General features: G+C 34.0%; 1 protein-coding gene across 1 annotated transcript in view; it reads left to right on the forward strand.

Annotated features, from left to right (window-relative positions):
• The window catches only part of SMARCA5 (SNF2 related chromatin remodeling ATPase 5), a 40,913-nt gene extending 21,351 nt beyond the window's left edge, over nt 1-19,562 (forward strand). Inside the window, exons 11-25 of the mRNA XM_080796539.1 lie at nt 1,844-1,953; nt 4,391-4,617; nt 6,234-6,355; nt 6,438-6,590; nt 8,281-8,413; nt 10,888-11,036; nt 11,226-11,345; nt 12,065-12,175; nt 12,665-12,778; nt 12,966-13,088; nt 13,831-13,963; nt 14,747-14,865; nt 15,359-15,571; nt 17,517-17,624; nt 18,304-19,562. Of these exons, the coding sequence (XP_080652665.1) occupies nt 1,844-1,953; nt 4,391-4,617; nt 6,234-6,355; nt 6,438-6,590; nt 8,281-8,413; nt 10,888-11,036; nt 11,226-11,345; nt 12,065-12,175; nt 12,665-12,778; nt 12,966-13,088; nt 13,831-13,963; nt 14,747-14,865; nt 15,359-15,571; nt 17,517-17,624; nt 18,304-18,369 (2,001 nt within the window). The 3' untranslated portion in view covers nt 18,370-19,562. The remainder of the gene's footprint in view (nt 1-1,843; nt 1,954-4,390; nt 4,618-6,233; nt 6,356-6,437; nt 6,591-8,280; nt 8,414-10,887; nt 11,037-11,225; nt 11,346-12,064; nt 12,176-12,664; nt 12,779-12,965; nt 13,089-13,830; nt 13,964-14,746; nt 14,866-15,358; nt 15,572-17,516; nt 17,625-18,303) is intronic.
• Nucleotides 19,563-20,162: the final 600 nt, after the last annotated feature.

The raw sequence follows: 20,162 nt of genomic DNA on the forward strand, positions 1-20,162 counted from the left end.
TTTACTTAATGTATCAGTTATCTGTTATTGCAAAATACTTCCCTGTCCCACCAAAAACCCTTAATAGTATCTATTTTTAGTAATCCTAGAATGTACGGATTGGCTGGGTGGTTCCTTTGCTGGTTTTACCTGGATTTATCCAGCTACATTTACCTGGACAATTCTGGAAGAGGGCCAGTAGACCTGAAGGTCTTTTGTAACATATCTGGCAGTGGATGCTGGCTGTCAGCTAAGATTATCCATACTAGCTTCCTTAGGACATTAGAGAAGTGTTGCCGATTGTTTTTCTCACCAGTTTTTAATTTCTTTGTGATCATATTTTTATAAGCTAGTGTAAATAAAACATAGGAAGATACAAATAGAGAATCTTTAGTTTTGTAGATACTCTAAAATTTAACGAGAATGAACTACATACAACATGAGTAGGTTTTACAAACATGTTGAATAAAAGAAATGAGATAAAATGGGTGTATGTTGTATAATTCTATATATGTAAAGTTAAAAATAATAGAACTAATCTGTGATGTTAAAATTTAAGGGCGGATGGTGGCTGGGAAGGTTCCAAGATGGGTTTCTGCAGTATTCTGTTTTATCTAGGTGATAGTTGATTATGTGGGCGTGTTTACTTGATTGAAATTCATTGAACTGTATAGTCATGATTTGTTCTACTTCCGTAAGAAAAGGGTAGTACAGTTTTTATTGTTCTTATTTTCATTAAGTTTTCTATCTATTAATTTCAATATAGTTATCATACAGTGTTGTATCAGTGATTGAACAGTTCCATACATCACCCTGTGCTCATCACAAGTGCACCCCTTAATCCCCATCACCAATTTCATTCATCCCCCCCCACCCACCAAAAGAGTAGTAAATTTAAAAACTAACCATAAAAACATTTTAATGTGGACCTAGCTTTAAGTACTGTTGGACAATCTACATGAAAGCACAGTGGTGCCCCCCCCCCCCCAGCCCCCTGGCCCCTTCTCTGCAGGTGAAACATTCCAAGATTGCCAGTGGGTGCCTGAAACCACGGATAATACCGAACTCTGTATACACTTTTTTTCTTATACTTACATATCTATGATAGTTTAATTTATAAATTAGGCAGGGTAAGAGATTAACAGCAATAATTATAAAATAGAATGATTGTAATGTTTTATAACATAAGTTATATAAATATGGTCTCTCAGCATACCTTATTGTACTGTACTCCCCCTTATGATTATGTGAGATGATAAAATGCCTACACAATGAGATGAAGCGAAGTCAGTGACGTAGGTATTATGATGTAATGTTAGTTTGCTATTGACCTTACGATACGTTAGGAGGACGATCATCTGCTTCTAGACTCTGGTTGATGCAGGTCACTGAATCCATAGATAAAGGAGGGTGATAGCTAGTTTTAAACAGAAAGACAGTGAATGTTGAAAGCATCAAAACTTACTGTTTTTAGGGGCGCCTGGGTGGCTCAGTCAGTTTAGTGGCTGCCTTCAGCTCAGGTCCTGATCCTAGAGTCCTGGGATTGAACTCCGCATCAGGTTCCCCACTCAGTGGGGAATCTGCTGCTGTTTCTGACCACCCTCCACTCTTTCAAATAAATAAATAAAATCTTAAAAAAAAAAAACAACCTTCTAGTATCTTATAACAATATATCAAGTGTATATTCATTACATGTATTGAATAAGCAATGATTTTGTATTACCCTTCAGGAATTCAGTAATAATAAGTTATATTTGGAAGGGTGAAATTCTAAAAACAGATAAATTTCAGTGTATGTATTAAATAATTTGAGATCCTGAAATAATATAGATAAGATCATTTCTGTTTCTTTTTGATCATTAAGGTTTTGCGTCCATTTCTTCTTCGTCGAATTAAAGCTGATGTTGAAAAGAGTTTGCCTCCAAAGAAGGAAGTTAAAATCTATGTGGGTCTCAGCAAAATGCAAAGGGAATGGTATGTGTTCTTGGACGTTTTAAAATCACTATTGATTCTTCATCAACTTACATTTATATTGTTTTCCTTAATTGTGTCTGCCAGGAATTGCTATTTGCTTTGCTGAACTCACCCTTAAGAGTTTCCTGGGGCGCCTGGGTGGCTCAGTGGGTTAAGCCTCTGCCTTTGGCTCAGGTCATGATCTCAGGGTCCTGGGATCGAGCCCCACTTCGAGCTTTTTGCTCAGTGGGGAGCCTGCTTCCCCTTCTCTCTCTGCCTGCCTCTCTGCCTACTTGTGATCTGTCTGTCAAATAAATAAATAAACTTAAAAAAATAGCTTTCCGATCATGTAATTTAGGACTTGCTAATGCAGTTTATCATAGAGTCATAAAACTTAAAGCTTATAATCAGGATGGGAAGTGTATGACTCCAAGGTTTAAAGTTGGCATTTAATTAAACAGGGATATATGTATAAACCTCTCTGCTTGGGTTTTTTAAAAAGGAACTGGTGGCACAGATGCAGACATACAGTTAACTTGGTGGTTCATAAATACTGGATTGTGGATTAGGACTAATATGATGAAGTTGGAGATGGTAGAGATATGAGAAAATTTAGGTGCTTTCTTTTAGACCATAAAGCTATTGCATATATTTAATTTTAAAGACTCCATTCTGAGTGAATGTTTTATTTTAGACAGGATTCCCTTTGTGAATTTATGGTGGTAATACAAGATAGCTATTTTTAAATACCTCTCTACGGCATAATAAAAATGTGGAAAACATTGTAAGTTTCTTTTTTTTTTTTCTTAAGGTTTTATGGGTATATGAAATCCAAAAGGCTAGAAACCACTAACTTAGTATTAAATATTTTTATAGATAGGAAGGTCATCATGAATCAACAATGTGAAATGTCTGTAGAAAATGATATTGTTACCTTAGCATATATTAACATAAGTGTAGTGTTCAAAAAAGAGAAATAAATAGCCATACTTACTCTTCACTGGTTATACTGCATTTCAGTGTATTTAATTCCATCCTTGATAAGTATATGCAAGGGGCTGGAGTTGTTGGTGAAAAGATAGAAAGGATAGAATGTAAAGAAATGGGCACATTATCTAGGAAAGAAGTGACCTCTAGATGGTGGTCCATCCTAAGTGTCCTTAAAACTTTTGGAAGGCTTTTATAAGGTAGCAGTTGTATGGCTCTAAGTTAACAGAGCTGTGTCGTGAGTGCGTGTTAAGGGAAGAGAAGTCTCTTCTAGGTTAATATTGGTGAACTTTTGTCAGAACTGTATGGAAAGGTCTGCCTTGAATAATACTTTATGCCTTATTACTGGAGTTATGTATATATTGCTTAGATTATTGAAGTTATTTTGTTCAGAGGATTTAAGGTCTTGAAACTTTGGTATTTAGATAGATTACGCTTTTCCTGTAGGAAGTTTACATTCTTGATAACGCATTCAAGGCTTTTCACAATCCATCTTTAACCTGTGGCTATAGTTTTACTATATATAATTATTATATATATATGGACACATGTGTGTCTATATATATGTGTGTGTGTGTCTATATATAGACACACAGGGATACATAGTTTTACTGCCCTTATATCTCCCCCTACCCCCATGTACTTTTATTTATATTTAAATTACATTGATTGCATTTTATTTTCATCATCATGCCTTATCCTATCAGGATTCTTCCTCCTTAGATCTTCCTGTTCTCACCCAAATGCTACACTAGCTACATTGAATAGTAATACTCTTCCATTGAAAAAGACTACAAATTAAAATTATGTTTAAAACTTAACGTTTTGGGGTGCCTGGCTGGCTCAGTCAGTAGAGCATGTGGGTCTTGATCTTAAGGTTTTAAGTTCAAGCCCTTTGTTGGGTGTAGGGATTACTTAAAAATAAAAAATAAGACATTTTAAGTTTTGCTTAATTATTTAAAAATGTTACGTTATACTGCTTTTTGTTTTGTTTTGTTTTGTTTTTTTAAAGATTTTATTTATTTATTTGACAGACGGAGATCACAAATAGGCAGAGAGGCAGGCAGAGAGAGAGGAGGAAGCAGGCTCTCTGCAGAACAGAGAGCCTGATGTGGGGCTTGATCCCAGGACTCTGGGATCATGACCTGAGCCAAAGGCAGAGGCTTTAACCCACTGAGCCACCCAGGCACCTGTATACTGCTTTGTTTTAATTCATCCCAAGGAGACATACTGTTTTGGACCTCGAGGCCCAAAGTATAATTGTGAACATTAGAACAGTGGGGGCAATAAAGAAAAACAAGGAAAGAGAAAGATGTTATAATACATGGTAAACTTCTAACCACATCTTAGCAGTTGATGGGTTCTTTACAGGTATTTTTGGGTTGAGGTAGGGGAGGAAATTAAGTATGGAAAGTAACAGGGATTTGTTAGGGCACATTGAACCCTTTTAAAATATTTTTCTTCTCAATAGGTATACTCGGATATTAATGAAGGATATAGATATACTAAACTCTGCAGGGAAGATGGACAAAATGAGGTTATTGAACATCCTGATGCAGTTGAGGAAATGCTGTAATCATCCATATCTCTTTGATGGAGCTGAACCTGGTCCACCTTATACAACAGATATGCATCTAGTTACCAACAGTGGCAAAATGGTGGTGTTAGACAAGCTGCTCCCTAAATTAAAAGAACAAGGTAATTATGTTACTGGTAACAAATTGAGAAGTGATGAAAACTTGTAAAATTCTTATTAAAATAAGGGACCACTACAGTTTGAAATTACTAATCATGGCACTTTTATAAAGTTGAAGTGTGGGACATTTAAAAACTTCCATCTGTTATCTGAGTTTCATTTCTCCCTCCAATTTTAGGCTTATAAATCTTCTTAGGGATCAGTAGTTATGGGCAGATACATTCCTGGATTCTGGGGGAGAGTTCTCATTTTATATATGCTTTCTCAGAATCTGTCAGCTTTTTGTTATAAAGTGCCAAGAATGCTCTTTCCACACATACACAGTTCCCAGATGCTTTGGTAGACAGTGTTGTGTTCATAGTATTGTTTTTAATTATTTGTGTGGACTTATTTAAATGACAAATTACTTAAATTTAAGCAAAAAAATTAAGCAGTTAAATTAGTAAATATGTACATGGACCCAAAGCAGTTTTGTTTATAACATGCTGATTTCTTACGTGCAAATGAGTATGTAGTATGTATGGAGACGTGTTTAAAATACATGAATGTAGAATGTATTTAGTGTGATGCCAGCTTCAGTAATTACAGAGTCATGGCAAAACTTGTTGACATCTGTACCGTACCTGCTTTCCTTCTCCCAGATTAATTTGAAGCAAGTCCCAAACATCAAAGCTTTTCATACACAAATTAATTCTGTAATGTGAAATAATAGTCAGATTTCAGATTTTTCCATTTGTGTTTCTCTTGTGTGTTTTGGTAAGAATGACTTGTGCCTTTAGGATATTGATGAACAGCCTTCTAAGAGAAGGTTCTTGCTTTTACACCTTTTTGTGGAAATACATTTTCTAAAATGCTTTTCTTGAAAGCTAAGTAGTAAAGGGAATAGCAAGAACTTGATAGAAATACTCAGATATTAATGAAAGCTATATTAAACTGCAAGGAAAATGGGAACTGTTGAGCATCCTTAGGCATCTTGGGTACAAGAAGGTGAGACACAGCAGATTGTCAGCCTCAGCTTCCAAGAAGAGATAATTTCATAATTTTTATTTTTTAATAATGATTCCTTGGTCTTCATACATTCTGCTGTGAAGACATTGTGCAGCTGGCTGAAGAAATGGAAGGCAGTTGAATAACTTGGATCATGGCATCAGTAAAAGATGACCATGTAGATGTGAGGCGACATTTATGTTATATTTCAGTCTGGAATTGGGTCTTCAGAACCAGAATGAGATGGGTTTTAGGTATGTGTTAGGGGATGTTCAGGGCCATGCACATGGGAGAATTGCAGGGGTGGAGGAAGGTTATTTTTAAATGCATTTGGAATAAAAAGACTGATTCTCTCAGCCTTGGGACAGACCTAGGCCGAACAAATATCCTTTTCCATTTATCTTAGTGTGTTGTACAGATACTACACTTTTCTGTTTGTGCCATGATGAGAAAAATGTGGAGAATAACTGACTAGGATAAATAAATAAATAATGTATAGTTTTTTTCTTACAACCAACTAGGTAGCTTGGAATTAAGGGGTAACTGGTTATTAGTTTTGATTAGCCTTAAATTTTTAAATACTTTTTTTACTTTTGAAGCTTCTGAAAATGAGCTGTTTGTTTGCTAACAGGTTCACGAGTCCTAATCTTCAGTCAAATGACAAGGGTATTGGATATTTTGGAAGATTATTGCATGTGGAGAAATTATGAATACTGTAGATTGGATGGGCAGACACCCCATGATGAGAGACAAGTAAGTAAAATCCAGGGAGGGAAGGTAAAAAAATTACCAGATAAAATAATTTTCTGACATTTGTTTTATTTTATATCTGTAGGAGTCCATCAATGCATACAATGAACCAAACAGCACAAAGTTTGTTTTCATGTTAAGTACACGTGCTGGTGGTCTTGGCATTAATCTTGCTACTGCTGATGTAGTAATTTTGTATGATTCAGATTGGAATCCCCAAGTAGATCTCCAGGCTATGGTAAGAGATAACAGTAAATATATTCTTTTTTTTTTAAATTTTTTCTTTTTTTTTTTTTTTAATTTATTATTTGACAGAGATCACAAGTAGGCAGAGAGGCAGGCAGAGAGAGAGGAGGAAGCAGGCTCCCTGCTGAGCAGAGAGCCCGATGCGGGGCTCGATCCCAGGATCCTGGGATCATGACCTGAGCCGAAGGCAGAGGCTTTAACCCACTGAGCCACCCAGGTGCCCCAACAGTAAATATATTCTTAATATTTTCTTTTAGCTTGATATTTTCATTAGAGCAAGCTAGTGGTCTGCAAATATCAGTGACTTAACCCAGTAGAATTTTTTCTCTGAACCTAATAATTCAGAGAAGGTGTTTTGTAGGTGATCTCTCATTCAAAGCAGGATATCTGTATCTCACAGCTTTGCCATATCTTAGGACCTTGGCGTCTAGCCATATCCTGTGTATTCTGATGGCAGAAGGGGGATAGAGTTGAGGATTGTCTAGGAAATTTTTTATGGGTCAGATCTGAAAGTGTCCTCACAGTCATCAGCCAGCACTCAAATCACATAGCATAACTGGGTGCAAGGGAATTGGTAAATTACAGCATAGTTGTGCCTTAGGAAAGGGAGATAGGTTGGTGAGCTACCAACCTACCTATCATGTTGGATGCTTAAAATGTATGCCCCTGTGTGGGAGTTCTTTGGCTAGAAGAGGAAGATCATTCTTAGGTTGAGAAAATGTATGATCTGTAGATTAATATGAAAATTACAAATTCTTAAGTTTGATGCTATTAATGACTTGACCCATGGTATTGGTGACTATAACTCTGGTGTTGGTTGTTTCTATCCTGTATTAAGTGTGGTTGAGGAAAATTGATCAGTTAGAAATAGGGATGTTTTGTAAGACTGTGTTTTGTGAACTTAACAGAAGTTAAACAGAAATGGAATTCTGATTAATATGACTACCTGTATGTAGTTATGTGGGTGACATTTAAAGACTAGGATTTTTATATATGTGGAGTTCTTTTATTTTTCTCACTTTTTTCCCTGATAGCAGTGAAAATTTACATATGATTTAGGTAGAAAAACAATTTGAATTTTAAACCTAAGTAAAACAGATTAAGGAAAAAAAAGTTTATCATCCAACTTAATCATAATTTTGTCTGTCTTATTTGGAGATGTGAATTTTATTTATTATTTACTTATTTTCAAGATTTTATTTACGTGAAGGAGAATGGGGGGGGCAGGGGAGGAGCAGCAGGCAGAGGGACAGGCAGACTCCACATGTGGAGTGTGACTCAAGGTTTGGTCTCAGGACCCTGGGATCATGACCTGAGTGGAAATAGAGTTGGATGCTCAATGGAGCCACTCAGGTGCCCCTGGAGACATGGAATTTTATATCAGTATTACCTAGTAAAAGTAACCGGATAGTTTCTCATGGATTCAGCCATCTGTTGTGTTCCATACCTCCTAAAAGTTTTACTTGTGAGATAATCAATTAATTTGATTGAAATGGAGAAACTTTGAGAATCTGATACTAATCTAATATTTATTTTTTTTAACAAAATCATTTTTAGAATAGTTTTGTTATATTAAAAACTTTCACACTTGAGAAATTTTAATTTTGCTTTTCAGTATACACAGTCAAATGCTATTTATGTAATTTTTAATTGTATCAAAATAAACATGGTTATTTGCCTAGGACCGAGCACATAGAATTGGACAAACCAAGACCGTTAGAGTGTTCCGCTTTATAACTGATAACACTGTGGAAGAAAGAATAGTGGAACGTGCTGAGATGAAACTCAGGCTGGATTCAATAGTCATTCAGCAAGGTGAGCCTTAGAATTTTAAGAAATTTACCAGGTTGGATAAACAAATGTTTTTTTCTTAGATTTATTAGGTTCTTGTTATTGAGGATCTATGGAATCAAGCTGGCAGCCTGAACAATGTTTGTATTCCAGAAAATAGTAAGCTTTGGTTTTAATAAGAGGATAGGTATGGGCTCACGAAGGTTGAAGTTTGCATATTTGCTTTGCCAATTAGCAGTTCTTTTATACTATCTAAGCCTGTTCCCTCATCTTTTAAATGGGGATAAAGAGAATTAAAGTTGATTTTTAAGGATTAAAGGGGAAAAAATATATAAAATACCTAGCATTCAGTGTGGTAGAGATTAAATAGAACTGTGGTGAGTATCATTTACCTGTTAAAAAGCACTCTATTAATTATGCTGGGGTAAAATGAAGTAGTAAAAATGAAACTCAGAGAATCTGATGATGTTTTTTTTCTAGTCTGCAGCTGTTTACTGAACAGCTACCAGATGCCAGGCATTGTTCTTAGTGCTGAGAATACAGTGGTGAAAGAAAGCAACAAATGTTCTTATTCTCATGGAGTTAGAATTTAGTGAGAGGGAGAATCAAAATAAACATTTATGTAAATGGGACTAGAGGGTGAGGGTAGGAATCCTCAGTAACCTCACGCTCATACTGGTTTCTTTCATTCTCAAATTTGCATTATGAGCATGTACTTTTTATCTGTTACATAGAGAGATACACTGTTAATATTGTTCACTGATGATTCCATATTGTATGACTTCATTTTGTTAGCCGGCTTTTAATTTCCAAGTAAGGGAGTATTATATTTCTTTCATATTCTATTAATGCCAACCGTAGTGTTAGCCACGTCTCTGAATATGTGAAGAAAGTAAATGAAGGCTTATTATTAGTTTTTATTATTATTATCAAGTGCTTACTTCATGCCAAGCAGTGTGCTATATACTTTGCATCCATTATTTCCTTTAGCCAGCTTAAGGTTGGCATGAGAAGTAGAGGCAGGTCACTTGTTTACCGTTCATGTAGCTAGGAAGTGACTCATCTAACACCGAGAGCTATATTAACTATTAGAGTGAAGTATTTACTTACGAAAGTCTCTGGAACCTGCCAAAACAGTGAGGTTTCTCATGGTAATGTAATGGCTAGTTCTTTTCCCCCTCACATTCTTCATCCATGTTTTTAGAAAAACATCTGCTTTGTAAAAGTATTTATTTTTTCTTTGTAGTATTTTTAATTATTCTCATCTGTGAAACACTTTTTAAAAAAAGAAGGAAAATTAATTTATAACCAACTTAGAAAAGCTGTTTGAGGTCTTTTACTTAGATTTTTGGTTTTGGAGGGGCAAATTTTAGAGCAAAGTTTTGTGCTAGTAGCTTTGTATTAGTCAAATAGCAAGCTTTAGGTGTATACCTTTGTATTAGTGTCTTTGGAGTATAAGGGATATAATTAAAAATAATGAGAAGTCGTAGAACTGCTTTATGTCTGAATAGCTTTCCCTCTGTCCAATGGGGAAGTAGTTTCAGTAAGACTGAGAACATTTTGATAGCAATGAGATGGCTTTCAAACCAAAGAAACATGTTCTAAAGATAAATCCTAGCTTTGAAAGTCACAGGTGTTAGTGGATTCTGTTAGGGATCCAAAGCCATGATACACAAGCATTGAAGATCCAAGAGAACAACTTGGGTCTGTATCCACTCATTTGTTACAAGTTGGTTGGAATAGAAAAATTGAAGCTTTATGTAAGTGTATGTGAATGGCCCTTTAGGGTAGAAATAATTCTTTATGGTATGGTATTTTGGTTTGTTTTGATTCCTGTATTTTTGAAAACAAATTACAGGGTTGGCCAAATTCCTACCAATTGAAGATCATGATCTTAGTTTTCTTAGATTGAATGTCTTCTTTGATCAAAAATAAGCTTTCAGGAGTTTCAGTTCTTAAGATTAGGAAATTTTCAGAAATTGATGTATATTTTAGTCTTTAGCTAAAGCTTGGTAATATGAAGGGTTTTTTGTACTTCATATTTTTTTTATACTTTGCTAAGAAAAAGCTTGATGGAGTATTAGTATTAATGTCTTTCTGCTTATTAGAAACTTGTCTTTATGATCTCATCATAATCTTTAGCAAGATTAAAAAATCTCATCATAATCTTTACTTAGCAAGATTTTAAAAATCTTGCTAATAATTTTTATTTTTAAATATCCCAAATCTATTATTCAGCCCATATAAGAATACATTTTTTTTGAGATGTTATACATTAGGCTTCATTGTGTAATAGATTAACTTTAGAATACTTCGAAGGTTACAGCTAAGATTCTGGCATTGTTTTATGTGAAAATGAAAATTCTCAGAAGTAAATAAAAAAATAATTGATGCTTGAGGCAAAATACATGATATTACATCTAACATTTAAAATTCCAAGTTTTCAGTAAAACAAACTTTGTTCAATTAATAGTATACAACACATTTTTTTTTTCCAGGAAGGCTTGTGGATCAGAATCTGAACAAAATTGGGAAAGATGAAATGCTTCAAATGATTAGACATGGGGCAACACATGTTTTTGCTTCAAAAGAAAGTGAGATTACTGATGAGGATATTGATGGTATTTTGGAAAGAGGTGCAAAGAAGGTGAGGAATATGTTAAATGATAATGTTTTTAATATATAAAATGTTTTAAATCAGAACTGAGGAAATACTTGTTATGTGAACCAGAAAAAGCAGCTTTTGTGTACTGTAAAGCATAACTTATTTTTAACTATAGTGCTCAAAAAATTTTTTTTTATTCTCAATCTGGTAAGCTGTTTTTTTCCCCTGCAGACTGCAGAGATGAATGAAAAGCTCTCCAAGATGGGTGAAAGCTCACTTAGAAACTTTACAATGGATACAGAGTCAAGTGTTTATAACTTTGAAGGAGAGGATTATAGAGAAAAACAAAAGGTAATTTTTGAAAGACATTTTGGTTACTTGGAGACTTCATTTTACTTGAAACTTGGAATTTTAAGTGTTAGGTGTAATGCTTTGTAAATTTGTTTCAAAGCAGTCATTTCTGTATATTCACATCTAAATTATTTTCATTTTTATATTTTTATACATTTTTACATTTTTATATGTAATATGAACTTGTTACACCCTTACTAGATTTTTTTTTTAAACAGAGTTGACTGGTAATGAAGGGAAAAAAGTCCTAATTTCTTAAGTAATATTTGTTAGTTTGTAGAGAAATTAGAAAATACCTACAAGTTGGAAGAAAAAAAATAGTTCTACTCAGTGTTTTTTCTGTTAACATTTAGGCTTGTATATCCTCTGAATTTTTTCTAGGCTAAATACATATCTACGTTTTTCTCCTAGTTTGAGTTATAGCATACATTCTGTATGTTCCCTCCCTACCCTCTCACTGGTGAGAATGTTCTCCATTTGGGCAAGAAATACTTACTGTATATCCATACTATTCACTAGACACTGTTCTTTGTATTAATTACATAGTTTTGAGCAAAGTAGCATAGTCCTATTCTTGTAAAGCTTATTGTTCAGGATTTTACGACTATCTTACTATTTACAAACAGTAGTTGTAATGATGTACACAGTATAAGTTGTGTTCACCTGAGATTTGCGACTGTAAATAAAGTTGGTGATACGAATTGTTTCCCATATGCTAGATTGCATTCACAGAGTGGATTGAACCACCTAAACGAGAAAGAAAAGCCAACTATGCTGTCGATGCCTATTTTAGGGAAGCTCTTCGTGTCAGTGAACCTAAAGCACCCAAGGTGAGTTGATAGAGCAGTAAAATATCCAAAAATATTGGAAATGTAATTTTTAAAATTTTTTCTAAGGTATTTTATTTTTTTAACTTATTTTTAACTTATTTGCAAGCACGCAAGTAGTGGGGAGAAGCAGGATCCCTCCTGAGGAAGGAGCCTGATATGGGACTCGATGCCAGGACCCTGGGATCATGACCTGTGCTGAAGGCAGACGCTTAACCAACTGAGCCACCCAGGCGTCCCTTTTTTTCTTATATTCTTACAGTTAAATCGGATTGAGAATTAGAATCTTCTGTGGCTTCTTATAGTATATTTCTTTAACTTTTCTAAAAATTAGTTGTGAATATATGCATTTGAAGTTTTTAAAGTTCATTATTAATGATAGATTCAGTTGCTTAGAGAATTGGCCATCATAGCTTAAGGGAAAAGGAAGATTACAATTAATTTAAAGCAAAATAATTTTTTTTATGGATGATACTCTTTTTTTTCCTCTAGGCTCCTCGGCCTCCAAAACAGCCTAATGTTCAGGATTTCCAGTTTTTTCCTCCGCGTTTATTTGAGTTACTGGAAAAAGAAATTTTGTATTACAGAAAAACTATTGGGTACAAGGTAATGGACATAACACTATTCATAAACTAATCTGGTTTATTTTTAGTTTAATAAATGGAGGACATGTCAGTATTTTTTTTAATGGTTGGATTAAAACATACAAAATATTTGATTGGTTAAGAATTTAGTTCATCACATACTTTCTAAAATCTACTGATGGAGGACCTAAAAAGTATTTTTTTTTTAGGTGCCTCGAAATCCTGACCTACCAAATGCAGCACAGGCACAAAAAGAAGAACAGCTTAAAATTGATGAAGCTGAACCCCTTAATGATGAAGAGTTAGAGGAAAAGGAGAAGCTTCTAACACAGGTGTATATATATAGTCTTTATTCAACATAAAATTTAGTAACCATCACTTTGTAAGGTACCATGCTAAGGTCATGTTGGGGTATACAGAGAAGTACAAGCTTTTTCTTCCAAAAATGGAATAATTGGAGATGATAAAGCATGAGCATATGGATGTATGCTACATTGTGATTGTCACTAGTTGTTGAGGTAGTTGAGAAGATTATAGATTTGCACCAGCCTTGGTAGAGTAGATATTTTGATTACCTTTCTTCTGTATTTTCCTGTGACTCTTCTGCATTAGAACAGTACTAAGTTACCGTTCTGTATTACATGTCTCTATTTGGTACTCTTTTGTTTAACCGTCTTTATGGTTTAATTAGGGTCTTTTAGAATCTGCCCTTAACCTGTTTTTGAAGATTTTTCTTCCATTTTCTCACTTTATACATCTTAGCTCTTTAGTCTATGTTTATTGCTGTTTACAGACTTCTGCTAATCCTTCAGAGTCCAGCAAAAATGTTACTTTTTCATGCAGCATTCCTTACTTTCTTTCACTGAGATTTAATTCCTTGGTTATGTAAGCAGTATGTGATGTATTGCTGAAAATGCATGTCTAAGTGTATGAAAAGTTAACCACTTTAAAAGAACTTAAAACCTAGGAGTAATTGAAAATGTTCTAGTACTTTAGAAATGTTGGTATGTGTAGTAGTATCTTGTCCATGTTCAGTGTGCTGCTGTTAAACGTTTTATTTCCATTGCCTTGAAGGGCTTTACCAATTGGAATAAGCGAGATTTTAACCAGTTTATCAAAGCTAATGAGAAGTGGGGTCGTGATGATATTGAAAATATTGCAAGAGAAGTAGAAGGAAAAACTCCGGAAGAAGTTATTGAGTACTCAGGTAATTTAAATATTTTAATATAAGAATGTTCTCAGATTTCTGGATAGCTATTGAGGAGTTCAGATTTTGTAATTCTGAATTATGTTTTGATAAGCTAAATTTTGCCACCACTTTTAGGGCCTTATTTTTTTGTGTTTTTAAAAAACTGAGTTGGAAAATGTCCTCTTTTTAAAAATGGCATAGTTACTGTTATACCCTAGCTAACTGGGTATTGCTGAGAAAATAATAGGTTACTGAGTAATGTGCTTTCATTTTATGCTTCTCAAGCACTAACTGTGTGCCTGTGTTTCCTTAAATCACTTGGATTCTGAGGGTGCCTAGGTGGCTCAGTGGGTTAAGCTTCTGCCTTTGGCTCAGGTCATGGTCTCAGAGTCCTGGAATGGAGCCCCGCATCAGGCTGTCTGCTCAGCGGGGAGCCTGCTTCACCCCTACCTCCACCCCGCCTGCCTGCCTCTGCCTGCTTGTGATCTCTGTCAAATAAATAAAATCTTTTTTAAAAAAATTGCTTGGATTCTCAAGTGAGGAGGTATAGTTGTGGTGCTGTGAGTGTGCTTAGAATTCAAGAATAGAAATTGAAGAGTTGGGAGATACTTGTATTGCCTATTTCATCTCTTTTTTTTACAGTTAAGGAAACAAATTAAATAATTGACTTATTTATAGTACTAGATGTGAGAGAAATGGAAACACATTTCTTAATCCTTAGCAAATTATTTATGATAAATTATTTCTATTTTCCCCCTTCCTGCACCTGTCCCATCTGTCCAACTTTTACTGTTTTACCAGCTGTATTCTGGGAAAGATGCAATGAACTTCAGGACATAGAGAAGATTATGGCTCAGATCGAAAGGGGAGAGGCAAGAATTCAAAGAAGAATTAGTATCAAAAAAGCACTTGATACGAAGGTACTTTGTGTATTAATAAATATGGTACTTAGTGATATAACTCTGAGACTATGCAAGGTAAAGTAACTTTTTAAAAGGAAATGAGCGTTGTGTATTGTGTAAGACTGATGAATCACAGAGCTGTACCACTGAAACAAATAATATGTTATATGTTAATAATGAAATGGTGGTTTAAAATGAAGATTTTCTTCAAAGAACAATATTCAAATGCTATAGATATTCTTAAAGGAATTTATCTTACTACTTCAGTTGATATATCTGGGTTAGAGTCCCTGTGATTAGCTCTTTCCTACAAACTCTGATCCTGTATTTCTCTTTAGAATAATAAAGACTCTGAAGTTGTTTTATAGCAGAGGTTGTATAATGCAGTTGAGGTGCTTTGGGTAGAAAATTCTGATTTGGAATGGAACATTTTTAGCTAATCTTAATAAAGCTAAGTTTGAAATACAGATTATATAGGATTTATACTTTACATAAAATTTGACTTTGATAGATTGGACGGTACAAAGCACCTTTTCATCAGCTGAGAATATCATATGGTACTAACAAAGGAAAAAACTACACTGAAGAAGAGGATCGCTTCCTAATCTGTATGCTTCACAAACTTGGATTTGACAAAGAAAACGTTTATGATGAATTACGACAGTGTATTCGCAACTCTCCTCAGTTCAGATTTGACTGGTTTCTTAAGTCCAGAACTGCAATGGTGAGTCCCTGGGCCTTTCTGTGTAATGTAGCAAACAGTTCAGAATAAGTATTGATTAATATTCTTTAAGGTAAGGTAACTAAGAAAAAATTGTGGTTTCACCCCATCGTTGGAGTACATTTTTGTTACAATACTGTAAGTACTGTGGGTTAAATCAGTTCCTTAGAAAATAGTCCTCATCTACAGTTAACAATCTAGTATCATGGATAACTTAAAAAATTTCTTGGTTCCATCCTCTTAATATCACATATCTTTTAACATCACTACATAGGATAGGGAGTTTTTTGTATTTTAATCAAGTTCTAAATAGAAGGAAATGTCACCATCAATTTCACCTTCTGAATTTGATGATCCTAATTTAAAACTTGTATTTTTCAGATAATTTTGGTTTTATAAATGAACACATTTCTGTGAGGAAAGAACTCTCATTCAGGCATCTGCCTGTCTGGATTATTTTAATATAGCTTAAGGTAGTAAAACACTTTTATTTTCAGTACTAGGGTGTTTCTCATAAGCAAGTTCCATTCCTGATGACCTAAAGTTATAATTCAGGAAAGTTTAGCTTCAGTAAATTGCCCTTTTTATTATGCATTTAGCCATTTTGAAGGTTGTAACTTCCATCTTGTGTTCTTTAGGATGATAATGCCCAAAATGCTCTGTAGTCTTAAGTTTGGGATATACTGGTGTAAGCAAAGTTTAAACATTTCATGTAGTGAGATTTCTCTCAGTGTATTTAAAGTATATTACCAGTCTTCAAGACAGGAGACAGTGCACAGTCTTTTCATGTTTCACCACAGGAGGATTATTTTTCACTAAACATCAACTGGCTACTATTTGTGTATCCTTGTTTGGGAAATGTTGCACTATAAGATGCATTATAAATAAAATTTGGGGAAAGACTGATTCAGTTGCTTATAGCTCTGTCTTCTATCTTTAAGTGGGAACAATTTATGTAGACAATTTATGTAGTTAGTAATGATTTTTTTAGTGAGTGAAACAAAATACAGTATCATGTTGATTTATCAGTATGATACCATGGTCTTAAACTGTTATTTCCAGACATGTTTCATGTTAGAGCACACGTAAGAAATGATTCTATGTGTATGGCCCCTTCTGATAAATTCTCTTTCCTTAGAGCCAAGAGTATTCAGACCTTAGCTCATCTGTACCACATTCTGGCATGTGTGCCACAGTTCACCTGTTAAATACCGAACTTTAATGTAGTTTATTACCTTCTGTCTCTAGAATATATTGCAAATATTTCTAAAACTTATATATTCTAATAAGCTAGTATTTTTAAATGATTTTGTTGTGGTTTATGAGTATCACTTTTTACAGGAAAACCATTTTGCTTACTAAGTAGTCAGCAGTAATGAAAATAGACTTCCATTTTCTTCAGGGTTATATAGTACTGTTACACTATACTTTATACAACCTCCACAAAGGATTTTAGATTGCTAGAGAGAGATGTAGATATCATAGACTTCTATGGCTAATTTTCCAAAATTGGGAAAGCTGGAATTTGGTACACTGATTGCCATAATTCTAGTAACCGTACCTTTAAGGGAAAGAAGATCTACACTTAAGTTCTGGTTGATTTTGGCCCTGAAATAGGTGCACTTAGATATGTAGTTTAGTTCTCAGGCATAGATATTAAGTAGCAGTATAGCATATATTATTTTTACTGCTTGAATTTCTAAGGGAAGGGAGGATTTAAGAGAAATAACAGTATGATTTTAAACAGTGAGGTAAAAACATTGATATCTTTATCCTCATGGCATGGATTATATATGAAAATCAGTTTTGGGTGTTTTAGATTTTATCTGGGGGAATGTATAATTATGTAGTACACTGTTAAAATGTTACAATTTTAAAACCTAGGTATCATGAAAACTTGTGGATGGAAAATACATGTTTACCATATAAATTTATGTTTACAATTCAGGAGCTCCAGAGGAGATGTAACACCTTAATTACCTTGATTGAAAGAGAAAACATGGAACTAGAAGAAAAGGAGAAGGCAGAGAAAAAGAAGAGAGGACCAAAACCTTCAGTAAGTATTCATGAAAGTGTAAATATTTTCTTGGAAGACTTTTCATTGTAAGAATTTGAACATTACTTGGCTATCATTGACATGTTAGTCTTTTTTGTAAATATAGCCTTGAGTTGCTTTTAAAAGTATAAATTATATTTCACAGCATTATGTGGGAATATCACATAATGATGGTATTCCATAATTTGGGGATTCATGAAAATCTGGGAAGGTATGTCTTGTGAATGCAAGGTATAATTTTAGAATATGTAAAGAAATATTAGGAAAGCGGTGGCTTTACAACCTTTACTAACTTCTAAAATTTAGTTTATTGTCCCAGTGGTATCTTAGAAATGTGAAAACAGTTATCTTAAGAAGAAGTAGTAGTCATCTTTTTATTTAGTAATAATTTAGAAAGTCATGAATAAATACCTGAGTAATGTTTGTCTGATATTTATGTAAAATGTCATAGAATAATTAATACTGTTTTTTTTTGGTATCAGGGTATGTTGTACTTGTTTGATGTATTGATTTACTATTGCAGATTATTTCATTGGCATTAAAATTTTTTGTGTTAAGATTATTCTGGGTAGGAAGGTCTAATGCTTGTCACTATGTAGCAGTTATTAGTAAAGAGCCGATGTATTTTACCTTTAATATTAGTCTTGTGATGAAAAGGAATCCTTCTGTTCATTTGTAGACACAGAAACGTAAAATGGATGGAGCACCTGATGGTCGAGGAAGAAAAAAGAAGCTGAAACTATGAATATATATATGTTCCATAATCACTAACTTTAAACCAGTAGTTCTTTAATTTACGGGTCTTCATAAGATGTACTGTACAATGCTCAATTGTTATGTCATTCAAAGACATCAGGTTCATCTGTTTACTGAGCTTAGAAACATAGTACGTAGTTCCACTTTTTTAAATGCAGCAGCTGTGTTGACTTTTTTTTTTATCATTAACACTTGAAGTAATAAAACAGGCTTCATTTATTAATAAATGTTTCATTTGATTTATTTTTCTATTATAGTTCCATTTGTGAAGATTGTGACTTTGTTTATCAGCTATAATTTCTACACTCAAAGCTTAAAAAACAAGCAAACATCTAAAAAAAAATTGCAAATAACATTTGTCCCTTTGGTCTTCAGTTAGTTGTGTAATTGTTTTAATTCACTTTGCCTTTGCAGAAATTTGGGTATCTTTGTAGTGCTATATAGAGTCTCATCTGGGAAGATTATGTAAATTGCATTCTCCTTGATTATTATATGGGTAGAATGGAACAAAAGGCAAGACAAATTATCATTAAATTCTATGCATATTTCTGTTACGCTTTGTTTCTATAGTTGGTTCTGAGGTGTGAATATGCCCTTTTCTGTTGGAAGACTGGCCTTTTAGTTATATAGCCAAAGACATTTAGTATTTTCTGGTTCCGTAAAGTGTTACTGTACTATTTTGTAAAAGGAATATTATTTTTAATTGTTTGGTAAATGTTTTGACAAATTACCTTCTCGAAGCAGCCACAGCTTAGAAAGATAATGTCAAAACTAAGGTGGTTTTTGTTTTTTAAAGACTCAGCCAAAATAAGGTATGGATTTGTCATACTGTTAAACTGAAATTGGTAACAGAATGTGTGTCCCCTTCCAGTTTACCTTTTTTGAGTTTTTAGAGTAATTGAAATTTTTATATTTTAAAATAATTTCTAAGTGTGAACGGCAAGATTGAGTATAATAACCAGTTTTTATTTTCTATGAACAGACTTGATAAACTGGAGACCTTGAAGCAGGATTACCCAAATTGTAGTGTCAGGATTTTAGCTGTACCAGAGGCCTTTATGTGCTACACATAATTTGTATAAAGTTTTATATGTGCAAATTGGGTACATAAACAGTTCTCCATTTTTCTAAGGGAATGCAATAAATGTAGCATCGTGAATAAATATAACTTTTATAATCCTTAAGTGGTCTTTTCTTTCCATTTATTTGATTTCCCCCCCTTAGGACATTCTCTCTTTCCCTTAGATTTCTTCTAAAATTTCTGTCATTTGTTGTCTGCCCACATATAATTGAGATTTTTTATTTATAATGGTGATTTCTAAAGTATTACTAATACTGCTTACTTTTTCAAAATGTGGAGTTGTTGCTGTATCAAGCAAAGTCCAGTGTTTATGATAAGTTGATATGATAATCTGAGTTTCTGTTCTGCTCCCCTCAAATTGACCTCATTTTAACCTGGGATTCTGGAAACAATTATGGGTGGTTACTTTTTCACGAAAAGTGCTATCATTCTTAAGAGTTAGTGGCCTAATTTTGGAAGAACTACTTGGAAAAACACAAGGCTGAAGAAAACCATGGAAGTCACCAAAGAAATGTTTTCGAGAGGAAAAGAAACAGCCAGTACCATCTGGTTGGGGTGGGGGTGGGAGATTCGGAGTAGGAGTAGGAAAACAGAGAGAGTGGACATGCGTTAAAGGAATCAAGTATAGTCCGTAGCCCTTGAGGGCTCAGGGACTAAAATAGGAACATATAATGGGAAACAGTTGAGAAAAGCATGAAAGA

Source organism: Martes martes (genome assembly GCF_963455335.1).
Source record: "Martes martes genome assembly, chromosome: 2".
Classification (NCBI taxonomy): Eukaryota; Metazoa; Chordata; class Mammalia; order Carnivora; family Mustelidae; genus Martes; species Martes martes.